General features: G+C 37.9%; 3 protein-coding genes and 1 long non-coding RNA gene across 4 annotated transcripts; 3 read left to right on the top strand and 1 right to left on the bottom strand.

Annotated features, from left to right (window-relative positions):
* Positions 1 to 140: 140 nt before the first annotated feature.
* LOC144898471 (uncharacterized) lies at positions 141 to 1,247 on the top strand. Its single transcript, XM_078790474.1, has 5 exons — positions 141 to 164; positions 337 to 385; positions 468 to 554; positions 632 to 765; positions 1,044 to 1,247. Exons 1-5 carry the CDS (start codon positions 157 to 159, stop codon positions 1,147 to 1,149), a joined length of 384 nt encoding a protein of 127 aa, XP_078646600.1. The 5' UTR covers positions 141 to 156; the 3' UTR covers positions 1,150 to 1,247.
* Positions 1,248 to 2,357: 1,110 nt separating this feature from the next.
* On the bottom strand, positions 2,358 to 10,778 carry hpn (hepsin). The gene is made up of 13 exons (XM_058054021.2): positions 10,660 to 10,778; positions 9,438 to 9,545; positions 7,099 to 7,206; positions 6,941 to 6,982; positions 6,706 to 6,835; positions 6,155 to 6,274; positions 5,308 to 5,348; positions 5,049 to 5,214; positions 4,748 to 4,938; positions 4,268 to 4,363; positions 4,061 to 4,203; positions 3,801 to 3,965; positions 2,358 to 3,721 (listed from the first exon to the last, which is right to left on the bottom strand). The coding sequence occupies exons 2-13, from the start codon at positions 9,472 to 9,474 to the stop codon at positions 3,677 to 3,679; spliced, it is 1,284 nt and encodes a 427-aa protein (XP_057910004.2). The 5' UTR covers positions 9,475 to 9,545; positions 10,660 to 10,778; the 3' UTR covers positions 2,358 to 3,676.
* Positions 10,779 to 14,672: 3,894 nt separating this feature from the next.
* On the top strand, positions 14,673 to 18,797 carry LOC144898470 (uncharacterized). Its single transcript, XM_078790473.1, has 6 exons — positions 14,673 to 14,849; positions 16,108 to 16,191; positions 16,629 to 16,831; positions 17,021 to 17,168; positions 18,221 to 18,343; positions 18,420 to 18,797. The coding sequence occupies exons 2-6, from the start codon at positions 16,131 to 16,133 to the stop codon at positions 18,470 to 18,472; spliced, it is 588 nt and encodes a 195-aa protein (XP_078646599.1). The 5' UTR covers positions 14,673 to 14,849; positions 16,108 to 16,130; the 3' UTR covers positions 18,473 to 18,797.
* A 3,534-nt stretch (positions 18,798 to 22,331) lies between these two features.
* Positions 22,332 to 24,579, top strand: LOC144898535 (uncharacterized). The gene is made up of 5 exons (XR_013627427.1): positions 22,332 to 22,382; positions 23,330 to 23,374; positions 23,503 to 23,535; positions 23,643 to 23,729; positions 24,523 to 24,579. It is a non-coding gene; the product is annotated as an uncharacterized LOC144898535 (long non-coding RNA).
* The last annotated feature ends 539 nt before the right edge of the window (positions 24,580 to 25,118 follow it).

The following is a 25,118-nucleotide window of genomic DNA, read 5'->3' as shown; positions in this document are numbered from 1 at the left end:
AACCGATTGCCTCACTTTTTTTGAGTTCTGGTAACGTATTCGGGTTTAGAGTGTATTTAATGGCAAACGTCTTCTCTCCCAGGTCGTCTAAAGGCTATTGCTCTGGCGTCCGCGGTGGGCGTGTCTGCCGGGCTCATCACTCTGACAGTGGCCATTATGATTAGGTGACATATCAACATTGTTTTGTTTAAAATGTTCAAATGGAAAGTGAGCTTCATTGTGGCACAAGCAAACAATGTTCATTTCATTTTTTTTTTAAATCTATTTTTATATCCTTCTGCTGTAGATATATAATCCAATTGTAATATTCATATATGGTGTATTAATTATCCACAGCAAAAACATGCACAGAGTTGACATGGAATCGGCTGACGTCTCCACCAAGGTATGGCCGTGTTTTTGGTAAATTGTGCACTTTTTGCACTTTTTCACACAACATCCGTAATGATTCTCCTGGTGTGTTTCAGCGGCCCTCTGTGACAGCTGATACTATGTTCTACGAGAGCCCTCAGCCTGCGGTCCCAACCAGAGCGGCCTTAATGGCGGATATACCAGTAAGAAGCTAAAAAAAAAAACACAAAGTACACATTCAAGAACTGGACAGAGTCGCAAACATCTTATGTATGTGCAGGAGGAACCTGAAGACCTGAGTGATAGCACCCATCCGGATATTGTTCCTCTTAAGGATGCTCCTCCGATCACCGAAGCTGAAACTCCCAGCCTCGCCTCCCAATACGTCACTGTCCATTTCTCGAAACGCTCGAGGTAAAAGTGTTTTATCTTGCACTGTGTAACTGCTCATGGTAACTGCTGTTGACAGCAGAACTGTAGACACGCTTATAGTACAAGTACATCATCGTACTGTTCTCCACTCCCTTTATTCTCCTGTCATCACCTCCTCCTGAAGTCTTTCTCCTCTCACAGACGTTCTGTTTATGAGGGGAAAGTAAAAGTGGACACACTTTTCCATGCTAAAAGGAAAAGTACTGATGATGTGACTCAGATGTGCTCATAAGTATGGTTTCCTTTTGATGTTGATACAGAGGCGAGCAGGTGCAGATCCACGACCTTCCACTTGGGGGCGATAAGAAAGCCAAGGAGTTCACCAATGTTGTTTACACTCCGCTTCCCCACCGTCCTCACCGCTGAGGTATGAACATACCTGCTAAATGTGTATTAGTACACATATCATTTATGTGTTACAAGTATAATTTCATGCAGGTTTGAAATATATTTACCAGCCAATTTACCAATATATGTAAATATAATAATGGATATTCAAGGTTTTGACTGCCTTGTCTCCCTTGGGGGATTTAATGTTGTTTCCTGTCTATTCACTTATTGGCAGTTTGGATCAACTTTTATCAAAGACACAAAGTGTGAACATGAAAACATGATTCTTTGTCATCACGTCCTATAAACCAACAACTCCCATTTTTCCGTATGTATAATGTCTTACATCCACACAAGATGTCTCCAATGCGAAAAAGGCTGCTTCCCGCCCTTTCCACTTAGCAAAGGAAGCCTCCTGCTGCTTTTTAGAGATCACATCAATAAGATCAATTAACCTTAGATGCACAACACAAGTCACAACGATGCTGCTTTTAGAAGGTTGATACACTTCATTTTTTTTATTGACTATTTTGTGGACTCACAAAATATGTAATTTAAGTGTTTACTTGGATTACATCGTATGTGTTTACATTTGTTTACCCTGTGAATAAATGCTTGTGAGAAAAGCTAAATAAAACTTTTATGTTTTATGAGTGTGTTATTAGGTACAGATAAGCAATTGTATATTTATTACTAATAATTTGATTTGATATGAGTTTCCCACAAGCTAAAGAATGCGACATTACAGAACACTTGAACCTGCTTTCCGTACCGAATCAGAGCAGTGTGACCTGTGTCAGGTTGCCGTACACCGACACCGATGTCTGGTTCAAAAGCACGCCACAAGCCGAGTCGTCATTGAACTCAATTAGCTCACACTTGTTGCCAAATGTTACGTAACAATAGGATAGTGTGTTATATTGGACATAAGCCACATTTCAAAGACATTTTATTTGTCTTTTATAAAGATTTAGTGTGTTTTGTTTTCTTTGGTTTGGCTTTTGTGATACCACCATCACGTGTCCTATAATCTACAAGATATTTATTTGTATTTAGTTTGAATAAATACAGTTAGTTAATTATGATTTATTTATGTTGCCACTGTGCGGTCACAAAGACATGGGAAATAAATCCTGGTTGTGAATGGTTGGTAAAAGGTCTATACTGTATGTGGCCTGCCATTGACTGACCCAAAGTCAGCTGGGATAGGCTCAATCCTAGTAAGGATTAAGTGGCATAGAAAATGAATGAATGAATGATTTATTGCACCGTGGACATACAGATCTGCAGGTCATCCATAAAACAAAGGATAGAAACGTGCTACATACACAAGACATCAACTATTTACAAAACAACAAAATACTGAGCATCACCTTGACCAGTTCATACGCGACGGACAGATTGGCTTTGTGTCAAAAGTGTTGCATTAGAGAGGAGCTAAACGAGAGCGTATGTAATACAGGTCTTCTAAAATTAAGAAGCATGTTCTGTGCCTTTGCCTAACACAGTGCACACGCTGAGTTGAGTTTCTCCCCGAGTTATGATGACATCAAGCTACCATATTTACATTTACAAACGGAAAGTAAAAGCTCTGGTTTAGGAAATCTTCGGAAAAGCCTTTTCAATCCAAAGACTCAGGCAAAGATTCTTTGTCTGCATTTGAGACTATGAGGTTATGTTAACAGCTGATAGGTCAGCTTTCCGAAGGCAGGTATCTGCAGGTATTTTTAGAATACTATATCGCACATCCATGACGTCCAAATATAATCTGAACACACCAACCATTTCCATCATTACAGGAACCTTCATGGTGGGAATGTATGGCTTCTGTTTTACATGATCAAGTTTTTACCGACAACAGTTTTCCAACGGTCCTTTGTTTAGTTTTATTCCTATCTGTCAACCCTCCCGTTTTTCCTGGAACACTCCTGCATGATGTCCTTCTTCCTGACGCCTTTCCATTTAAATAATGTTCTCCCATTTTAATTTTAATTAAAAAGAAACAAAACATAATCTCTGATACAACAGGTGACACTGGTGATGCTATCCCTGCTTGAGCAATAGCAATAGTGGGCAATCAGGAATGTTTCTTGTGTCGGGGTCCGGGGGGGATTTTAGGAGAATGTTTATTTGATTTTTCAAACGCAAATGTTGCTAATGTTTATTTTTGAGTTTACACCACGAGCTGAGAGGACTGAGAGACATTGTTGGTTTAAAGCTTTACAGCAGAGGAACGTTGATGGAAACCGTCAAATGGAAATGGAACCATTTGCACTATTTGTCAATAAACAAAATATTCTAAACCCTAATCTTGATGTTATCGCCTTTAAATGATTGATATTAACATTATTTAAGTATGACCCGTGCTATCGTTGCTGGTTTTTTGTAAGTCACAAATTCAGAATGCTGTAAAACGGTACACGTGAAGAGCAGAAGAGGAAATGAGAAACCATGGTAATGTGGAGACGCCAACGCCATTCATACGTTGCTCATTCACACTTTGATGGTTGGCAAACACTCTTAAACAAGAGTAGCAAGCGTAGAAAATACCAGTGCAGAACAGTCATGTCCGGGCCATTTTATGAACTCCTGGTGAATTGTTATAGTTCTGCAGGAACAACCAAGACAAAACCATGACGTGTGTAATCCAGAATAATGTCAAAGATGAATCACAAAACATGAATTACCCTCATGGCGGTCGATATCCAAGGCAGAAATCGGGACACCCTGGTGTAGACTCCAGGCTTCTTGGCCATGGCGCATCCTGTTCCCCAGCTCACAACTCCCAGCAAACGGTAGCGGCTGGACTTAGACAAGCAATCCTCCGCCACAAAAGGGCCGCCGCTGTCTCCCTGACACCGCAGTGGGATTACGTAGGTATACATTGACACATTTGTCTCATCTAATGATTTTATTGTTTAAGAAGAAGAGCGACAGCAACGCTCACCTGGCAAGAGTCCATGTTTCCCTTGACATAGCCAGCGCAGAACATGCTGGTGGTGATCTGGTTGTCATAGTAATCAGGAGCATTACAAACAGCATCACTGATGATGGGGACGTTCACCTCCTGCAGAACGTTTGCTCGATTACCTGAAAGTGATCAAGTCGCGTCATGACAACATCGCTTTTGCATGTCTGGGAGTCTTCAACTCACCAAAATATTCAACGTTCCCCCAACCTGTTACGGTGCCCATCTGTCCATCAATCAGTCTTTGACCGTATGCTGGCAGGCAAACAGGTTGGATGTATTCTACATGTAGTAGACATAAACATAGAACGCACTTGATGTACCATGCATGCCGCAAAAGATAAAGAAGGCGTTATTATGCAGTAGTCTGCAGCAAAACAGTAGACAGAGCAGAAGGTGCATTCATGGAATTGCTACTACTCTCATTCTAGGAACTGGGATTGCAGTTACACAGCAGAACACTAGAGGTCCCTCTTGTTCAGATGAAATGCAGCTTTTAGAACATCTGTCTGCAATGCATTGTCACATACAGTAAGCACATCTCCATGTATTGATTCCAATAAATAGATCCCAGGAAATGAATAATGATGATTAAAGTATTCACTTTTTTTCCAAAATAAAATAAAGTCTGCAAAGGAAAAGGTTCCTCTGTGCCACCTATCATACCATTGAAGGTGAGCGGCTGAGCGAGGGCCAGTACAGCGATGTCCCTGCTGTTGTCATCAATGTTAGCGTCCACAAAGGGCAAGTAGCTGCTGTGATAAACAATAGTTTTCACTTCTGCAACGTTGGCGTTGCCTGGTTTGTTGTAGATGGAGCCCAGCAGCACACGCCAGCGACTAATGAAGCGATAGCGTCTAATAAAACAGTGAAAAAAAAAAAAAAAAGGTTTACAGTTCACACACCGGACTCAACATTGTGTACAATTGCACAACATTATGTGATGCAATAAAGCTCAGTCTCTCACGCTGGGAAGCAGTGAGCGGCGGAGACAATCCAGCGGTCTGAGATGATGGAGCCTCCACACTGGTGGCCTCCATCGTACTGCAAGCTGACCTGCCACGGCCAGCTGCCTTGCCTCGCGTCCACGCCACCGACTATTCGGTCTGCTGCAAAACTACGCCTGCCACAGTCTGGTGAGGGTCAGAGAATAGATTTTTGAACCATTTTTAAAAGGGATAATTGAACATATGCGAAAGATAAATAGATATGACTTAATATTTTACCTTGACACAACAAAGTGAGAACCTCCTTGCTCTCACAGTCGCTGGAATGAAAGTGACTCTTAGAATGTTTTAAAGTACAGAGGAAGATAGAAAGTTAAAGGCAGTTTGAAATCAAACTACTAATAGTTTCACAGTGGTTTACTTCCTTTTACACTTGCATTAAAATTAAGCATGTTAACGGGGAACTGCACTATTTGGGGAATCATTCACAATCCTTATGTGAAACATGAACACATATTTCTGTGCGTTCTATTGTAAGAAAATGAGTTCATATGAGCTAGCTAACAATGAAAATAATACAGTAAAGTCTCGTTATATCGATATTGTCGGGAGTCAGAAAAAATATCGATATAACCGGACTGTCGATATATCCGACAGCTGACTGGAAGCAGCCGTTCGCCGTGTTCTTTTTTGGTATTGAAATCCTTAAGCAAAGATTGATTTAAGCTGCTTTTGTATCGATATAAGCAGACCAAATTGGCTGGTGGGAGATGAAAAGGGCATCGTAGTAACCGGATTATCATAATAACCGGGTATCGTACTAACGGAACTAATTATATCATAAAAGACTAGAAATTTGCCGGGAAAGGAAAATAGTATCGTAATAAGCAGTAATTCGTTATAACCGATATCAATATAACGAGACTTTACTGTATGGGAAATACATAATATTTTGACGCTAAAATAATTTTATATTAACCAACGATATTGTTATTGTAGCAGTCCATTTATCTGACGCACTAACACGACGCCACGCTAGCCATTTGTGTCAGCATCAATCACAGACAGAAGAGTGGATAGCTAGCTCGTAATGTCACTGCAAAGACTCAGATGTGTTGTGTGTTACCATGGGAACAAAGAGTCTCTGATTTTCTTGCCATAGCTCAAGTCTTCGGTTCTGACACAGAAGAACTCGCCACCTTCCCCACCGGAGTCCGGCACAGATGTGATTGAGTAGTTGACCACACTGAAAGAAAGATCACACATCAGTTCTGCCTTGGTTTACACCTCTTGTGTCAAACTCAGACGCGGGGGCAAATCGATTGGTGTAATTAAGTGATTTCCTGTAGAGACATTTTTTCAAAATCTGTTCGTACTAATGACTATTTTTTACTTGAACTATTAACTTCAAACGAGCATCTGCGTGTGCACCCTGATGATGCATCAGAGTGTTCTCTGTTCACAAATTATGTTGGTTAAAAGGACAAGAAGGTTTGAAGGTTTTTCATACTTTCAATATTCACAAATAGTGTTGAAAATTTCAGGATAAATAATATGAACAATACAAAGATGATGGGCCCACAATCTTGAGTTTTGCCCCCCTGTGCAATTTGAGTTTGACACCCCCGGTTTACACGGTAGGCAAATTTTATTTTATATTTTTGACCACATTCACACCTGATAAAGCCCACTTCCTCACAGCTGATGCTAGCCAGGAGCTCATTGGCTGAGGAGGAACACACTTGTCGCCACCTCTTCTGGGCGGAGTCGTACACTCTGAGATGTTGGTCAGCAGAAGTAACTTGGACTGTGGGAAATGACAACATCATATTAGTAGGATTTACTTTGAGTCATGTGATTTATTTCTACGACATTATCGAAGGAACCGGTTTGTCCAAAACGAAGAAATCACCATCATAGTATCCTGTGTCTTCTTCCAAAGTGCAATATGTAACTACAGGGGAGACATAACAAAATATCATGTTAGGCAGAGCATTATATTTCAAATGAGAAGTGTTTAATATTTGGTGTGTATTTGTTACTGTGCGTGTGTGTGATTACGTGTCTGACCTACGGCCCAGACTGCTGCTCCAATGGCTGCCAAGGTCATCAGCATCACACACACACCCATCACCCGACAGGGAGTTAATACACAGGTGAGAGCGATCCCCCTACTGCCTGCACACACACACACAAACACACACACACTAGAAGGCATTTTGAAAATGCTCAATATTAGAGGATTAGAAAATGAGTAAATAAAATAAGGTTATTTCCTTTGAACTTGAATGATAATTTATAGGTTACAGTTTGGAATGTTTTTTTGGCATGCTCTATCCCAACAGAAAATCCCAATGTGAACAACTACAGTATAACAGGATATTTTCTGGCATATAGTGAGAATTGTAAATGACACTGATCAATAGTCTAAAGTCTAATGCAAGAACAAGCCGTTAAATAAACGAGCATACAGTGCCATGACTGTACTGCATGCACATACTCAACATCTGCACATGAATGCTGCAGACGCCATGCTGCTGCTGCTGACCCACCAAGAGACAAGAGAAAGTGTTTTTTGGCTTTTTACCAATATCCCATATAGCGATAGATCAAGAGAGGGTGCATATTGCAACCTCAAATTTCGGTCAGATCATCTTGTCTCATGAATCAATAAATGATGCTTCTTTTACTGTGATGACATTGGATGCAATTCACAAAAAAACAATGTGCAAAATATGACAAATTCAACAGCCGCGGTTATGCCGGAACCCATCCCAGCTGACTTTGGGCGAGAGGCGGGGTACACCCTGGACTGGTCGACTCTTATACAATATTTGAATGAAACATTTGTAGAAAAAATGAGGCCTCAGCCAAAGAAGATTAGAGCAGATAAATGACTACAGGTTGTTTACTATTGTAAAAGTTTGGCTTTGGTAGAACTCTGAAATGGCCAATGGGGTCCTAACGAGACAAAAACTATCATGCTCCGAAACATTCTTTTGCCCTCAAAGCAGCTCAAGGAAGAACAAGGAGTCTATTGTCCACTTCTACCTGAGACCAGGTCTGTGGGTCTTTGTTCTGAGGATCCCTCTAATGCTTGAAGCTGTCGTGATAGTGTGTGCTGAGAGATTCCAACTATATGTCAGTGTGAGAGCTACTTTTGCAAACTGAAAATGGCTCATTTTTACCTGATATGCTTGTTTTACCAGAACGAGGCCTGTCATTAAGATTAGCATTCAAGGATCACCACTAGATGGCAGCCATCTACAACACTGTGAACGTTCACCATTTTGCGCTGTTTCCTTTAATATTTACTCCGCCGATCGTAAGTCTGTCGGGAGGAAGGATGCACTGCACAGCCATACTGGAACTGGGACATTCGGCTTACAAACTATAGCCTCTGTGCCTCCATTCATATTCAGGTGTGCTTGCTAACTGCTAGCACTCGTGTAGCCCCGCTACTGGCACAAAGAGGCGTAATAGCCGAGAAGATGCTCAGTCTCTTCTGTGTTCAATTCATATAGTAAACCCTCTGTCATCCAGACCAACAGATGGCAGAGATAGTATATGTCCAATTATCCAGGTGTCATTATTATTATTATTTTTCAATCATTTGACGAATCAATAAATCCGTATTTTCAATCCATTCCATTGAAGGTTCTCTGAGATAGTTCGAAATACCATTTTCCCAGTTCACAAATATATCAGCAAGTCAAGTTTTCTCAATAATCAGAGGAATTGAAGAACCAGGAAGAATGTGTGGAATTTCTGTCTCGAAAATATGCCATAGATTTTATGGAAGTTTGATGTTTTTTCAGTCTCAGGAGCTACACAAAAACCCGCTGCGTTGTCAGAAGATAATATCCTTTCGACCTCATAGAATCACTGACATTTGGACTTTGGGAAACAGATTCTAAAACAATGTGAAAAAACAGGAAGATCCATTTTATTATTTATCCTGTCATTCAAAAACAGGGTCTGCCTTAATTCAACATAGATTCACTCCAACTTAAATAGGAAAAGAGACACTGAGGGGTCCATACCAACGACAGTACCATTCCTGAGAGCAAGCTAGGAGTAAAAAAAAAGAAAAAACATCACGAGTGGAAGTTGAGGCTGAAGCCAATTAGTACCTTTTTTGTAAACTGGTTTGTTCACCCCTGCATCTGAAAGCACAATTCATTCTGTCTTTCTTTGAGTACTGACAAAACACATGGGAATAAATCATTTATAAAATGCTCTTTATCTTGTCTGGGATGTTGAATTTAGAAATACAGGCAAAGCGGCCAGCTTGGAACAAATCCGTTAATAGTTAACCGTCAAGTGGACTGATGTCTGCTGACTGTCCAAATGCAGACAGCAGGCAGTTGGACCATCACAGCATTTCATGGTGTCATATTTACACTTACCCATTTTGCTCTCTTTTCCAACCTTTTCAGCATACATCCGTTTGCAATAAAAGGCCAAATGATGATGATGTCCTTGTCCTTTCTTCCTTCGTTTGGCACCAACACTTGCTAAAATAATAACATATAATGTCAGTACCTTCCTTTTATGTTTCAAAATAATAAATACATAATAATAATAAATATAAATGAATACAATAAAGAATGAATGATAGGATTCTATGCACAAGACAATCATCCATCCATTTTCTATACCGCTTGTCCTAATTGGGGTCAAGGGTGAGCTGGAGCCTATCCCAGCTGACTGGGTACACCCTGGATTGGTGCCCAATGAATCACAGGCCGAATAAAAACAAAGAACTATTCATATAGATGGCTATTTTAAATCTCCAATTAGACTAGTGCTTCTCAATTATTTTCTATCATGCCCCCCCCCAAAAAAAAGACGGAAGTTGCTTCCTCCCCAATTTCAAATACTATAGAAAGTCATAATATTTATCAATTTATCTGTACTGTACAGACTGTATATAATGAAAGCTTGATTATATTTGCTATATTGCATAATATGACTGTAAAGATAGGGTATAGGGTTGCTATTCTTTGTCTAGAGGGCTCTAATAAATGTATGCAGAAGTTTGTAAACAGGTTTTCTATGTTCTAACTACAAAAATTGTTGGTTTATACATAAGGACCATTGACTGTATGTCGATGTCAACTTTAGCAGGCATTAATAATAATAATAATAATAATAATAATAATAATAATAATAATAATAATAATAATAATAATAATAATAATAATAATAATAATAATAATAATAATAATAATAATAATAATAATAATAACACAGTGGACCAGGACATGATGACTAGACAAGTAGGCGACTTAAGTAGACTGATTTAAGCACAACAAAAATGATGCTAATATTAAGGATGAATAAAAAGTTAATAAAAAATGTGAATATGCTGGCTTTGGTTCAATGGTATGATATTTTTCTATCAATTTTTGTTTTATTTCTGTAATGTGCTGCAGGCCTCTAAAAAAAACTAGCTGTGGGATGTAAATGGCCCCTGGGCCGCACATTGAACCCCTGAATATACTGGAAAACATAGAGGAAGAAAATATCACAACCTTTGAGACAAGTAACACATTTTGACAAATTGTTATTATTATTAGCAGTAAGGCTTCAGACGGTAGTTCCTTTAAGCAGGTGTGTGCAACTCACCGCTTCAAGCAGGTATTGTGGTCCCCTTATTCAAAGCTAAAGAAGTATTTTCTTTTAGTCCACTTTGGTGAAAAAACAAAGGAATATGAAAGAATGCCGTGTTTGTCTCCTCAGCACGACTTTTCCAGTAATCCAGTAGGCTAGCTCACAGGTTACTGACCCCAGCCAAATGGTCGCCGACTTTTCTAGTGTCGCTTGGAGCACTTTTTCAATCACCCAAAACCACCCGCGCTCGCTTTAAATAAAAAATACAACAGCATCTGAACCGCCTTTTACACGGAAAACGGAACTTTTGTGTGACTTTTCCCCCGGTGATTTGTCGCTAGGAGCGGCCGTCCTGTGAAACCCGGAGGGTGGGCGCGTGTGACGTAGGGACTGGACGTTGGTGCGCGAGACGCTGGTGCGCGAGACGTTGGTGCGCGAGACGTTGGTGCACGAGACGACGGCCACAGGTGATGCCGCACACCTCAGGCAGGTGGACGCCATCAAATAAACCAGTGGAGTTATTTTATGGGAACTCTCAATAACTTGTATTGATCTCCCTGGTGTGTTTTCTTTTCCACTTCCACTCTCTTCTCATATTATTGTATTCATATTGTGTGCTAAATTGAATGTGTGTTTATTGTTTATTACAGATCCCCATTAGTCCTCACAGAGTGAAGACTATTCTTCCAGGGGGGCTAAAAAATTACATTTCAAACTTCAAGCATGATACAATAAAAACAGTCATTACAATTAAATAGAACTAAATCTAAACAAAAATAATCTGCAATGTAATGGAATACAACCCTTAAAATTATTGAAGTCAACCAGAACCAGAACCAGAACAACAAAAATATTCCAATTTACACACTCGGAATTTCAGAATAAATCAACCAAATAGAAACTGACTTCCTGCTAAATACTGCTTTTTGAATCTTGCTTTGTTATTTATCATGGTTAAATGTGTGACCTAAATTTAAAAAAATCTGAATTTTGGGAAACAGAAATCAAAAACAACCCTTAGCCGTCATAACTATATAAGTGTAAAAAGAAGTAAACACCATTGGAGACATCTGGATAACATCAGTTTGTTTCAGTTATGACATTGGTTCCGTTTTAAATGTGACACTCATTAGCATTACTCCACAAAGAGCCAATTAAACTATCATTTAGGACAGAATGTCAGCAAGCCTTGCGATAAGACACCGACAGATACTGACCAGAGCCCAAGAACCAGAATGTAAACCAGGAGGCCAGTGACTCCAACCAGTAGGATAATTGTTTATTAAAACTATTTTTACCACCAACATGAGGATTGTTGTTGTTCAATCCCTATGGTGCATTCATGTGCATTTCAATGCATTGTTTTTGTGTGTGTTTAAGAATTCTAACAAAACCAGTATTTTTGTATTTGATGAGTATACTGTATTCGTAGAAACACATAACAAACCTTCCTAAAACAAATATGTTGATTCCTCTTTCTAACCGCAGGGGGCAGCAAATCCCTCTTTGATGCTCAAACGTCATCTTTGTTGTTAATAATGTATTATTTTACTGTACTGATCTAATTTAAAACATGACAATACTTGCTTTCATAGAAATATGTATATTAATTGCCGACTCTAAATTGTTCATAAATGTGAATATTTTTAATTAATTGTGCATTAATTAATTTCAATGCACAAGATTAGACACACACAAACTAAAAGCACGTCTAAAAACTTCAAGGTAGGGCTTAAGAAGAGGAAATTGATGGTTGAGGTGGTCACCTGTTCAGACACAGTCTCAAGTTATTGTTTTTTAATGCACAAGATTAGACACACGCAATCCAGAAAATGATATGGAAATGTTACACTTCGGGGGGGAAAGTGGACTAATAAATTGACAATAAAAGCGCAAATACTGCAGATTTCAGAAAACAACAGATTGAATGATACAGCACTCTACAAGAAGCAATGAGGTCTGTAAAATTAAATAATAATTAAAAAAAAATCAAAAAATTGTTACAACTACAATGATGAAAATGGTAATATTACTGATGATTATAATAATGATGATAATAATAACAATAATAATGGTAATAATGATAAAGATTATAACAATAATGACAATAATGCTAATGATAATAACAATAATAATATTACAATGATAATAATAACAGGGGAAAACAAGACTGTGGCATGATTATATCTTGCGAAAAGGGGTAGGCATTTATAAGCTTTTGCTTCAACCTACTCCTTTTGGGCTTGTGATCAGATAGTTGAATACAAATGTAAATAATGAAAAGTTATATTTTCATTGATGTAAGAAATGCACTGTAATGTTTCTTATATTTGCCCAAATAAAATTTAAAAAAAATGAAATGGCTGCTTGTCCATAGCCTGCGATTGATTGGCGGCCAGTCCATTCATCTGGATAGGTCACCTGCGTCATCTGGGATAGGCTCCAGCATAAACCTGCAACCCTAATGAGGATTAAGCAGCACCGGAAATGAATGCATGTTCATACAGTCATCCATTTCCTTTCATAGGCTCCACTTAAATCTGGAACAACTACCCTGTCCAAATATTATTTTTTGCAGTGATAACAGAACATACCGTATGAGGGTGTGTTTCTTCTAAGTAGGCTAGTCGAGGACACCTTCAACAAACTAGAGTGTTTTTAAGGAAAGTGTATTGAAAATGGTATTCTACATGTAGCAATTATGAGTCAGCAATGATGCAAAAGGCCCAGCCTTCATGTTTACAAGGTCTTCCACACCCTCTAATGTGCTTGTGTGTTTCATGATAGCTGTTACTACTATTATTACTGAGTAATAAAGCACTTCAAGGTTTTTTTAGTAACCAATAAGACCCTCATTTGATCCATTGGTCTTCTTCTCTAGAGCATGAGAGTGTTGTGTTTTAACATCTGTGGAAGAGTCTACACAAATATAAAATGATATGTTGCTTTCTATTCATTTATGGTAATGGAAATAGTAATGGTTTAATTTTATTTGAACATGCATCAGGTTACAATGGAATGCATCACATATTATTATGCATCACCAGGGGCGTCACTAGGTTCTGAGGACAGGGTGGGCTTAGCCCCCTGCACAGGATATGAATGAATGTAGTAGACATAAAAAAATCCCAAAGTAGGCTTGCTTTTGCACTATTATATAAAATGTGTCAGAGATTTTTTTTGTAAAAAATATATATTTTTGTAAAAAAAATGTTTTTTTTGTACAAAAATATTTTGTAAAAAAATGATTTTTGTAAAAAAAATATTTTGTAAAAAAATGATTTTTGTAAAAAAAAAGTTTTTTTGTAAAAAAAAATGTTTTTTTGTAAAAAAAATGTTTTTTTGTAAAAAATAAATGTTTTTTGTAAAAAAATATTTTTGTAAAAAAATATTTTTTATTTAAAAAAATTGTAAAAAAAGGTTATTTTTGTAAAAAACGATTTTTGTAAAAAAATGTTATTTTTGTAAAAAAAATATTTTTTGTAATTGTTTTTTGTAAAAAAAATGTAACAAAAATGTTATTTTGTAAAAAAATAATTTAAAAAAATCTATAAAAAATATCAAATTATTTAGGGGCGCTTAAGAATATTTAATAATGCCACTGTGCATCACATTTATTAGTAGGCTGTACTGCCATTAAAGTAAGGGATAAACTTCCATCCATCCATTTTCTATACCGCTTGTCTTCTCCAGAGTCACGACTATGTCGGAGCCTACCCCAGGACTTGTTTTTTCCTAATTTAAATACTTCCGTCACAGATGTAGATTGGAAAGGTTTACATACTGGTACGTACCAATTATAATACTTCAAAGGAAATCATTATGTTTAATATCTGTGCAGTGATGGGCCTCCACTAAGCTGCCGGCAATTTAGAAAGCAAAGCAATGTAAATGACAGCCATTAAAAGCATCCAAACAGAAAGCAACAGCGTTCAAGCCCGGCCAGCTCAACCGGTTTGCTCTTTTTGCTTCTGACATTTTTGGTTTAAATCCGAGACGTCAACTGTTCCACAGTCATCCTCGCCTCACATGATGAAAGAAGGAAGATGATGAAGAGAAATTGATATAATTATAATAATAGTATCATATAACTCATTCGTTGTAGGGGATATTCACTGGAGTGCCAACTTTGTAAGCAGTTGGATTTTAAAAGAAGCCCGTTCATCACCAACTTAGAGGTGTCCTCCTGGAAATCTCATACTCAGGTTGGCTTCCTTTTTATATCAAATTCATAATTCCAAGCTACTCTAAATGTATAGCACTCCCTCTTTCTTCTTGACTGTGTAGGAAGCAATGTTAGTGTACTATATGTAACAAAAAAAACACACAAAAAAAATGAGGTCAACTATCGTGATTATGGTTTGTTTGTTTTGGACATACTTTCATGTCATCACGGTTACATCCGCACAAGTCAACATGTACGAAAAGAAGGAGGAAGAAGCATAACTTATTTAGGATAAATGTACATGTCATCATTAAAAAGGAATTGTACTTCCTGTTTAGTTCTCTAATGAGTAGAGAAAAGAATAGAGGTTGTGTAGCGACATAAACTGTCCGATTCATGTGGCGAAAAAAAAAAGGGGGGGACGTGTCAAAAAAAAAATACATTACAAAATAATGAGTGGTGACAAAGAAAAATAAAGGATAAAAGGTGCAAAAAAGTTAAATAAAATAAAAAGGCTGACTAAAAAAAGTTAAAGCTATATTTCATAAATGTGTGAAAATAAGTTGTTGCTTGAAAAAATGGAAAAATTGGTCTAATTATTGTTAAATGTAATTACAGTTTGAATATATATGCATACATAACATAATTACAACTACAACTACATTACAATAATGATTTATTATTACATTTAATAATCCCATAGACCAATAATTACACCAATTTTTCCAATTATTGTTAAAAGTTGTAGTTGTAATTAAGTTATGTATGCATATATATTCACACTGTCAAATACAGTTGAATATAATTGGAAAAATTGGTCTAATTATTGTTAAATGTAATAATAAATCATTATTGTAATATGCATATATATTCAAACTGTCAAAGACAGTAATTGGAAAAATTGGTCATTTAACAATAATTGGAAAAATTGGTCTAATTATTGTTAAATGTAATAATAAAGGATTATTGTAATGTAGTTGTAGTTGTAATTATGTTATGTATGCATATATATTCAAACTGTCAAATACAACAATAATACAATAATTAGACCAATTTTTCCAATTATTGTTAAATGTAATAATAAAGGATTATTGTAATGTAGTTGTAGTTGTAATTATGTTATGTATGCATATATATTCAAACTGTCAAATATAGTTCTATGGCCAATTATGCCAACTAACAATTTTGTGGTATTTGTATTTAGCACATTGCGTATGGGGTACTGTTACATTTTTTTGTTTTTCACAGCATACAATCTCTGCTAAAATTTTATTTTTGTCTTCTCAAATTGTCTCCAGATTTATACGGAAACATAGAAAATATGAGGAAGACAGTCTGCTTGTTGCTGCTCACCCTGATCCATATCACTACGCCATCATCAGGTAATCAACGGCTGGGATATTTTGGTTTGCATACCCGGTGCATAGTATTACCCTGGGTAATACCCAAGGAGGGTAGACGGGCTCCTTCTAAGCTAGTCATTTTCTGTCGTGTCGCCCAAGGGGACAGAAATATTTTCACACCCTCCCCCAATCCGAGCACATTTGATACATTTGTACACGTTGTAGGTCTGCACTAACATTGAAAGTAGTCCCTGTGTATCACACTGGGTTAATATACAAGATATTTATGTAATTGGAACACTACTGGCAATTTTTGTTGAGGGCTTTAGCGTCAAAATGAGTATTTCCCATGACTTTCATTGCTAGCTAGCTCATATTAACACATTTTAATGCGCTAGAATGCACAAAAAAGGGAAAAAAAAGCACTTCCCCTTTAAGATTATGAGGTGTTCAATGACACTAAAACCCTCTTCCAGCGCAAAACACGACCGCCGCCCCTACAAACACGTCAGAGGGGATCCTCACACGTCCGGCTGACGTTTCGGTGTTTTTGGGAGACCCGGCCGTGTTCATCTGTGGTGTGCCTGAAGGATCTCCTGATGTTATTTTCACCTTGTCTGGAGGCCACGGCAGCTATAACCTCACCTGCCCTGACAGACATGTGGAGGACATCACCCAGGTCATATGGAAAACCTTTGTCACCTTTATGAGTATTCCATCAAGTATTCCAAAGCGGCTGTGTTGGAAAATCACAAACATTTGCAAACGTTTTCTGTGTGTGAAACTTTACTCTGAATTATGTGCACCGTTGCCAATAATAAGGGATTGAATTGGTCCTTTTTTTTTATTCCGTCATATCTGTCATCAGGCTCTGTACGGAACTTGTGAAACGAAAAGAGGAAAGTCGCTGGCCGTGTGGACCTTCAAGGGAACTTCTTCTTCTGACAACAACACAAGAGTTGTTTGTCAGCTGCCAAACGGCTCCGACTCTGCCACGGCCTTCCTGCGTGTTTATGGTGAGAATGGATGCTCTTTCTTTTACGTCACACTGTTTGAATGCAAGGGCTGCACGGTGGACGAGTGGCTACACCTCACAGACAGGAGACCCGAGTTCAATTCCATCCTTGGCCATCTCTGTGTGGAGTTTGCATGCTCTCCCAGGGTTTTTTCCGGGTACTCCGGTTTCCTCCCACATTCTAAAAACATGCTAGGTTAATTGGCGACTCCAAATTGTCCATAGGTATGAATGTGAGTGTGAATGGTTGTTTGTCTATATGTGCCCTGTGATTGGCTGGCTCGCCCAAAGACAACTGGGAAAGGCTCCAGCACCCCCTGCAACCTTTGTGAGGATAAGCGGGGAAAATGAATGAATATATTTTTAGCCAAAAATCTGCTATAGTATACAATAAAAATAAACAATAACATACATAAAACATAAAATATAAAACTATATATTGTAATAAAAATGTATTTACATAAATATATTTTAATATTAATATGTATGTTATAATATATATAATTATTTATTACATAAATAATTATAAATATACAATGATTTATCATTGTTTATAATTTAAATAATAATTATTATATAAAGAATTATAGTAAATAAATTATTTATATATTGTTTAAATAAATGTGTTTGATTATGTATTAATATTCATTCATTTTCTACCGCTTCTCCTCATATTTGATACATTTCTTATTAAATATTATTTTTTATTATGGTATGAATGTGAGTGTGAATGGTTGTTTGTCTATATGTGCCCTGTCCAAAGACAGCTGGGATAGGCTCCAGCACCCCCAACGACCCTCGTGAGGATAAGCGGTAGAAAATGAATGAATGAATGTTTGAATACAAATATCAGAGGTGAGCAATATGATACCATGGACATTTTAATATACTTCTGCAAATATAGACATTTTTTACAGCAGAAAAAACACATTTATAAATACATAACGATGCAGATACATGTACCATTGTCACATGTATCACTACATGGATTGCCCCTACAAATATTGTCTTTATTCCTTCTGTATCTCTCTAAAGTGTGATGTCTTTGTTTAGATAATGGCGGAAACTTTACCATACTCCTTGGCTGTGCCATCGGGGCCTTCTTTGGCATCCTTCTGGTGTTTGCTTTGTCGTACACCCTTCTGCAAAGATCAGAAACACTGCAGAGATGGTTCCGTAAGTTTAAGTTCCGTAACTTGTGCTGCTCAAATCAGCAACAAGGATGAGCCAATATTGTTTTTTTTCCTTGCAGGAGGAAAGGAAGGGGAAGATGATACATTGTCAATAGTATCCAAGGGTTCGTGAAGCACAATGGCTGACAGTGGAGAAGCTGTTCTGGGGTGTGGCATAAACTTCAAATGAGCAAATCTGATTTTATTTTTAATTGTCGAAACAATTAACCACCATGTCACTTTTTTATGTAATCAATGCAACAACAACAATAATAATTCATATTCATATGTGTGATTTCAATGACATACTACATGAAGTAGGGGAGGAATCACATGACTCTTACGGAGAAATACAGAGGGATTATGAAGGAACACTTTGCTGCTTATTCACCCCATAAAAAGAGGAAATTAAATGTATTTATGTGTGAGTGTTTATTAAAAATTCTGTAATACTTTTATTTCTACCTGTTACTTGCAAAATTGTTGCACTACTGTGGAAAAGTTTTACATACTGCCATTACATATGTTTATTTATCAATACTTTAATAGTTTGAATGTCATTCAATAGAGAGCAAAGGCACCTGACTATTAATTTGTACAATATGTGATTGACAGCAGCAGATTTACTGATGGTATCTTTAGTGCTTCAGGCCACTGTTTAAAAAGGCCCTATGGCTCCCTCTAGCGGTCATTTATATTAACAACAATTCAAGATTGTGGAAATGCTGCCCCTCTGTGTTTGGACTTCATCTTGCATTAAAGTCCTGCCTGGATTTTAATTATTCATTTCATCAAGATATTTTCAACAACTGCATGAATCGGAGTTTTGTGGGAAGGCCCTTTTCTGTTACAACATGATGGAGCTCTGATGCACGAAGCAAGGTCCATAAAGGCATGTTTGGTGTGGGAGAACTTGCACAGAAACCGATGGACAATAAAGGAAAATGAAGGACAATAAGGAAAAGTATGGCCTTTCCACCAGAATTTCAGCAGTGTTTTATTGTTACAAAACGTCTTCGACCAACAACCGCAAGTTGAGGGCTGAAAAGGGCCTCCGGGCCGCACTTTGAACACCCTTGGTCGAGGCGTCAAGGTCCGAACAACTGTTATTTTTATTCAGTATGTATACAATTGTTTAAAACAATAAGCTAAAATATTCATTCATTTCCTGGAGCCTATCCCAGCTGTCTTCGGGCGAGACGCGGGGTACACCCTGGACTGGTCGCCAGCCAATCACAGGGCACATACACTACCGCTCAAAATTTTAGGATCACTTGGGCATTTTTTGGCCCAGTCAGAGATATGGCTTTTTCTTGGCAATCCTGCCATGAAGTCTGAAGTCCTGAAGTCGCAGCTTCACTGTTGATACTGACACTGGTGTTTGACGGGTATTATTACTACTATTAGTACTATTAGTACTATTTAGTGCAGCTGCCAGGTGACGACCTGTGAGGCGTCTTTGTCTTAAACTACACACTCTCAGATATTTGTCTTCTTGCACAGTTGTGCAGCGTTTTTATGTCCTTGTTAGACCCAGTTTGTGCTGCTCTCTGAAGGGAGTAGTTAACAGCATGATAAGAGATTTTAGTTTTAGTTGAGATTTTTTTAGATGGGTTTTCTAATCATCTATTAACCTTATAAAATGATGAACTTGGATTAGCAGCCATACCAGGAGATTGATGCAGAGGACTGACAGTTGTTGATAGTAGGCCTCTATGCAAAAATGTACATCCTTCTTTGAAAATCATCTGATTCATTTTTATTGTTTGTGAAATGGATACAAATGTTTGTGAAATGGAAAAAAAATGTTTGTGAAATGCATGAAAATGTTTTTCTTTGGAAAACAACATTTGCATGTGATCCCAAACATTTGAGCGGTAGTGTATAGACAAACAACCATTCACACTCACATTCATACCTATGGACAATTTGGAGTAGCCAATTAACCTAGCATGTTTTTGGAATGTGGGAGGAAACCGGAAAACCCACGGGAGAACATGCAAACTCCACACACCTAGTGGTGGCTGAAGACTTTTGTTGATACTAAATTCACACAAAAAAAAACAAGAACCATCATCAAGATCTGCAAGTACACACAATTGTGATTGCTAAATAACCCAGATCAAGTTGCTGTATTTAATATTTGTTCTCATTTTCATCATAATAGCTTACTACAGCCCTGAATTGAACGTCTGAAATCTGAAATCATTTGCATCACGAAGTCCAAATGATCAGTAAACAAAGAAACAACGCCGCTTTGTGCTCGTTATGAAGTTATCATTTGTGTTGTGACACCTGTGTCAGACACACACATGCACGTCAGCGGGAGAGAATTCTCTCTCGACGCGTCGAAAGTGTTGCTTCAGCTGCTGAGTTAAAATGGCTTTCGGCGTCTGACCGTAAAGTCTCTCCAACCTGCTGGTGGACTCGGTTTCAGCCACGGCGTCGGTTAACCTGTTCTAAGCCCTTTTGTTCCGCTGTTTGGAGACAAACACACAAAATACCACCATAACGGCAAGAATGCTGTGCAAGAGTGTGTGTGTGTGTGTTGCCACTGATAACCTCCACTGTTCGGCGTGTGTTCTCAGGACGACCTCCAACTGACAGTGAGCGTATACCTTCCTTACCCGAGGAAAGGAAAGGACGAAGTCCACGAAAAAAGAATGGAAGATTTTAACGTTGAAGTCAAACAAGACAAAAAAACACTTTCATTTGAATTCGAGTGTATAGCATGATTGTTCTAAAGGGGACGGGGAGAACATGCAAACTCCACACAGAGATGGCCAAGGGTAGAATTGAACCCTGGTCTCCTAGCTGTGAGGTCTGCGCACTAACCACTCCTCCGCCGTGCAGCCCTCTTCAATTTCAATCACTTTTATTTCAAATGTTGATCCAAAATCAGACAGCGTGTGGCGTCGTGTGACATTGTGGGGTGGCACGGCGGGCGATTGGTTAGCACGTAGACCTCACAGCTAAGAGGACCAGGGTTCGATTCCACCCTCGGCCATCTCTGTGTGGAGTTTGCATGTTCTCCCCGTGCATGCGTGGGTTTTCTCCGGGTACTCCGGTTTCCTCCCACATTCCAAAAACATGCTAGGTTAATTAGTGACTCCAAATTGTCCATAGGTATGAATGTGAGTGTGAATGGTTGTTTGTCTTTATGTGCCCTGTGATTGGCTGGGATAGGCTCCAGCACCCCCGCGACCCTCGTGAGGAAAAAGCGGTAGAAAATGAATGAATGAATGAACATCCATCGTCATTTAGCGTCTTTGAGTACTCTAAAAAGCACTATACAAATAAAAATGTATTATTATTATTATTATTATTATTATTATTATGGTCGTCATCCTATGTGCTTTCAAATGAAATCCCATTCACGCACCTCAACAACACACCCTTTGGACTATTAGTGGATGTCACTATCATACCTGAGGATGCTGGCTTATCACCAAACAAACATGTGTGGTAACTGATGTCATTGACAATTGAAAGGTTGTTAAACATTTGTCCGAAACCCTTCCTCCCTCCCTCCCTGCTTGACCACCATTAAACTAACACAGCATTGAGTGGGACGGAGTCAGCCAAACATACTGAGTAAGCATAAAAGGGTTTAATCATTGAAACTAAACATGTGTGTATTCATTATTATTAAAATGACCTACATTAACTAAAACAAATTGCAGCCAAGACTAACAAAATAAAAATGGGTATTTATTCGGCATGACCCCTGTGATATGCCGTGTCTCAGTATCGTCTCATAACCCAAACTGTACACTAAGCGGCCTTGCAGGAAGAGCAACAAAGACATTAACACTTGCGTATAGATACAGTGTGAAGGCCTCAATGACAATCTGTTGTTTATGGAAAAAACACTATCTTCGGGTGGCTCCTGCATGCACATACACAATAGTTTATACACCAAACAAAGAGGAGGAGCAGGCGCTTCAAATTCAGCTCAAACAAAAGAAAATCAGGACTCGTATGTAGGCGCACACCCCAGCAACATCCACCCACACTTCGCCCTCCGCTACGCATCAGTTCAGGTAAGCCCAATTAGGATTGAGCAAGGCATGATGGGAGTCAGAGTCATACACATTTTTTTTATTAGAGTTACGATTTTGAGCGTTTGAGGTATTGATGAGACTTTAAAGTCAAACTCTTAAAGTCAAACTCCAGCATGACCTTTGTCATGCTGGCTGTGCAGTGACCTTCAAACAGAGGTCAAGCTGGAAGATAACAAACAATGAAGGATTAGAGGACTAATTTGCCATCTTTATTTTATTTTATTTGATGTTGTTTTAAGTTGTGTCGTTTGCTATCATTATATTTGTAGTTGCAACGACAAGGTCATTTTAGAGGTGACTGGATTTTTTAAATAAAAACGTTACTTATACTCTTCAAACACATTAGGAATATTTGGAAAAAGAATACTTTCTTGACGGATGAATCACTATTCTACTGTGTGATACTGTATATGGGGCGTGGCTTGCAATGATTGACAGTTTTTTGAAGCACTGTTAAAATAAGTAGTAATTACATAAATACGTTAAGTATTTTTGACCTTGATTTCAGATGATTAATCTTCTGGAATTTCAATTTTTACACTATGCATGTATATAGAAATATATCAATATGCTCAATTTAACAAAAATAGAATAGAATCGGCACTAACGACATATTTTTCTCCACAATACAGCCCATGACGCTGTTTTGACTAAAAGTTTTTAATCTTTTTTTAATTCTTTTTGTTGACTGGAAACTTGGTGCCGGCTGTTTATTCTCCAAACACCCAAAATGCATCCCTGCTGACGGAACTCTGACCTCTCACACCACAAAGACATTCTCCCCCGAGGAGATGGAGACGTGTGTGTGTGTGTGTGTGTGTTAGTGTGTATGAAACTGGGGAAAAGTCACGAGAACCAAATCTCTTCTGCTATTCAATTTCACACTCGTATGTTTTCTTTTCCTCTCACTGGTTTGTATGTCTTAGCCGTGTTGAAGATGGGACGTATCGCTCTTGTGGCTGTTATAGCAGGTAACTACAAGTACAAGTCACATCTATTATGCAGAAAATAGTCAAGAAAATCGCAAAGACCAAACAACTGATGGCTATATTGCAACAACCTCCACAGTTAAGACATTTTCCGTCTCCTTTTCTTACAGCGCTCTTCTCTCTTTTCACTGAAACGGAAGCAAGTAAGGCCAACATCTTCCTTTTGCCTTTTCATCTCTTTAAGATAATATGTCAAATGCTTTGGGGGAACGCTATGAAATGTAAATGTAAAATGTTCTTGTGTATTTAGAGACCCTTTCCCGACCAAAAGTCTGATTGTTACATGCTTCTTGGGACTGATGTTTTTTTTTCTATATTCCAGGTGCATTTGTTTATAGTAAGTACACACCTCTTCTCTCATCATTTTTAATAACCAACTACCTAAAAATGTCATCCAATACTTCTCTACAAGAGAGGAGAAATATGATCTCAGGGAAGAACTAAATTTTAAACACTTATATGCTAGGACTACGTTAAAAAGCCATAGCATTGCAGTATGTGGGATCACATATGTACTTCGGTACGTGATAAAAAAATAAAAAAAATAAAAAAAAATTAAAAATTAAAAATTAAAAATTAAAAATTAAAAATTAAAAATTAAAAATTAAAAATTAAAAATTAAAAATTAAAAATTAAAAATTAAAAATTAAAAATTAAAAATTAAAAATTAAAAATTAAAAATTAAAAATTAAAAATGAGATTAGGAAAGCAAGAAGTGAACAAACGTAACAGTTACTGATTGTAAAAGTACCAGATGGAGGGGTAGGATTTAATAAGCTTTGCTTCTTCCTACTCCTTTTGGACATGTGGAACTGTGAACTGATTATGGGATGCACTCAATTGTAATCTGATGCATGTTCAAATGAAATAAAACCATTACCATTACCAATTGTCACAGCCGCAAACCATGCGAGATGATGTATACGTAGTCATAAATCCAATGTATAGTAATAAACATTCATTCATAAATTAAGCCATGTACTGCATATAAATTCAGAGAATATGTTTATTGAGCAGCAATAGAATGATGATGTCAGGACATGTATTCAATTTGGTGATATTAATAATGTACTGTATTTCTTTTGTAAGAGCTCATTTCTGCTTTAACCTGTGAAATTGTTTTCTGACAGACTACGAGAGACTTCGAATCGTCGGCCTGGTCTGTTCGGGGCTTTTATTTATTGGGGGACTAAGTGTTTTACTGTGTAAGTATCACATCCAAACAGTGAATTAGTTAACGTGTTAGTAAGGTCAACTTGGTGACAGCTCGTTCTTTATTGGTCCGCTAGCTACTCATTCCAAGAGTACGACAAAGCAGAGTTATTTGTACGGATGTTGTTTACTGATGCAATCCGAACTTCTTTATGTTGGTTGAAGATTGCCTGCACTCCATAAACGTATCTGGAAGTGCTCAGGAGCTCTTCTGAGTGTAACCAATCACAGCGGAGTGGGTGTACCTTGAGTTTTGACTTACACGACTGGGTTATTATTTTGCCTTTTAACTCAAGCCCGAACTAAACGCCTGTGGTTTCTGGTGCTTGTGCATCTCATCTCATTACATTACACCATGACACCACCAGTGGAAAATACTACATATCATTGCAGCGCCTTTGTATATGTTTTTTGAATGGCTTATATTTGTATTTTAGACAGGGGCGTCACTAGGTTCTGAGGACAGGGAGATGCACCGGATATGAATGAATGTAGTAGACATTCCAAAAAATCC

This window comes from Doryrhamphus excisus, linkage group LG5, assembly GCF_037039965.1.
Source record: "Doryrhamphus excisus strain RoL-2023G ecotype Guam linkage group LG5, RoL_Dexc_Guam_v1.1, whole genome shotgun sequence".
NCBI classification, from domain to species: Eukaryota; Metazoa; Chordata; class Actinopteri; order Syngnathiformes; family Syngnathidae; genus Doryrhamphus; species Doryrhamphus excisus.
Note: the sequence above shows the minus strand (reverse complement) of the source record. Positions and strands in the feature narration are given on the sequence as shown.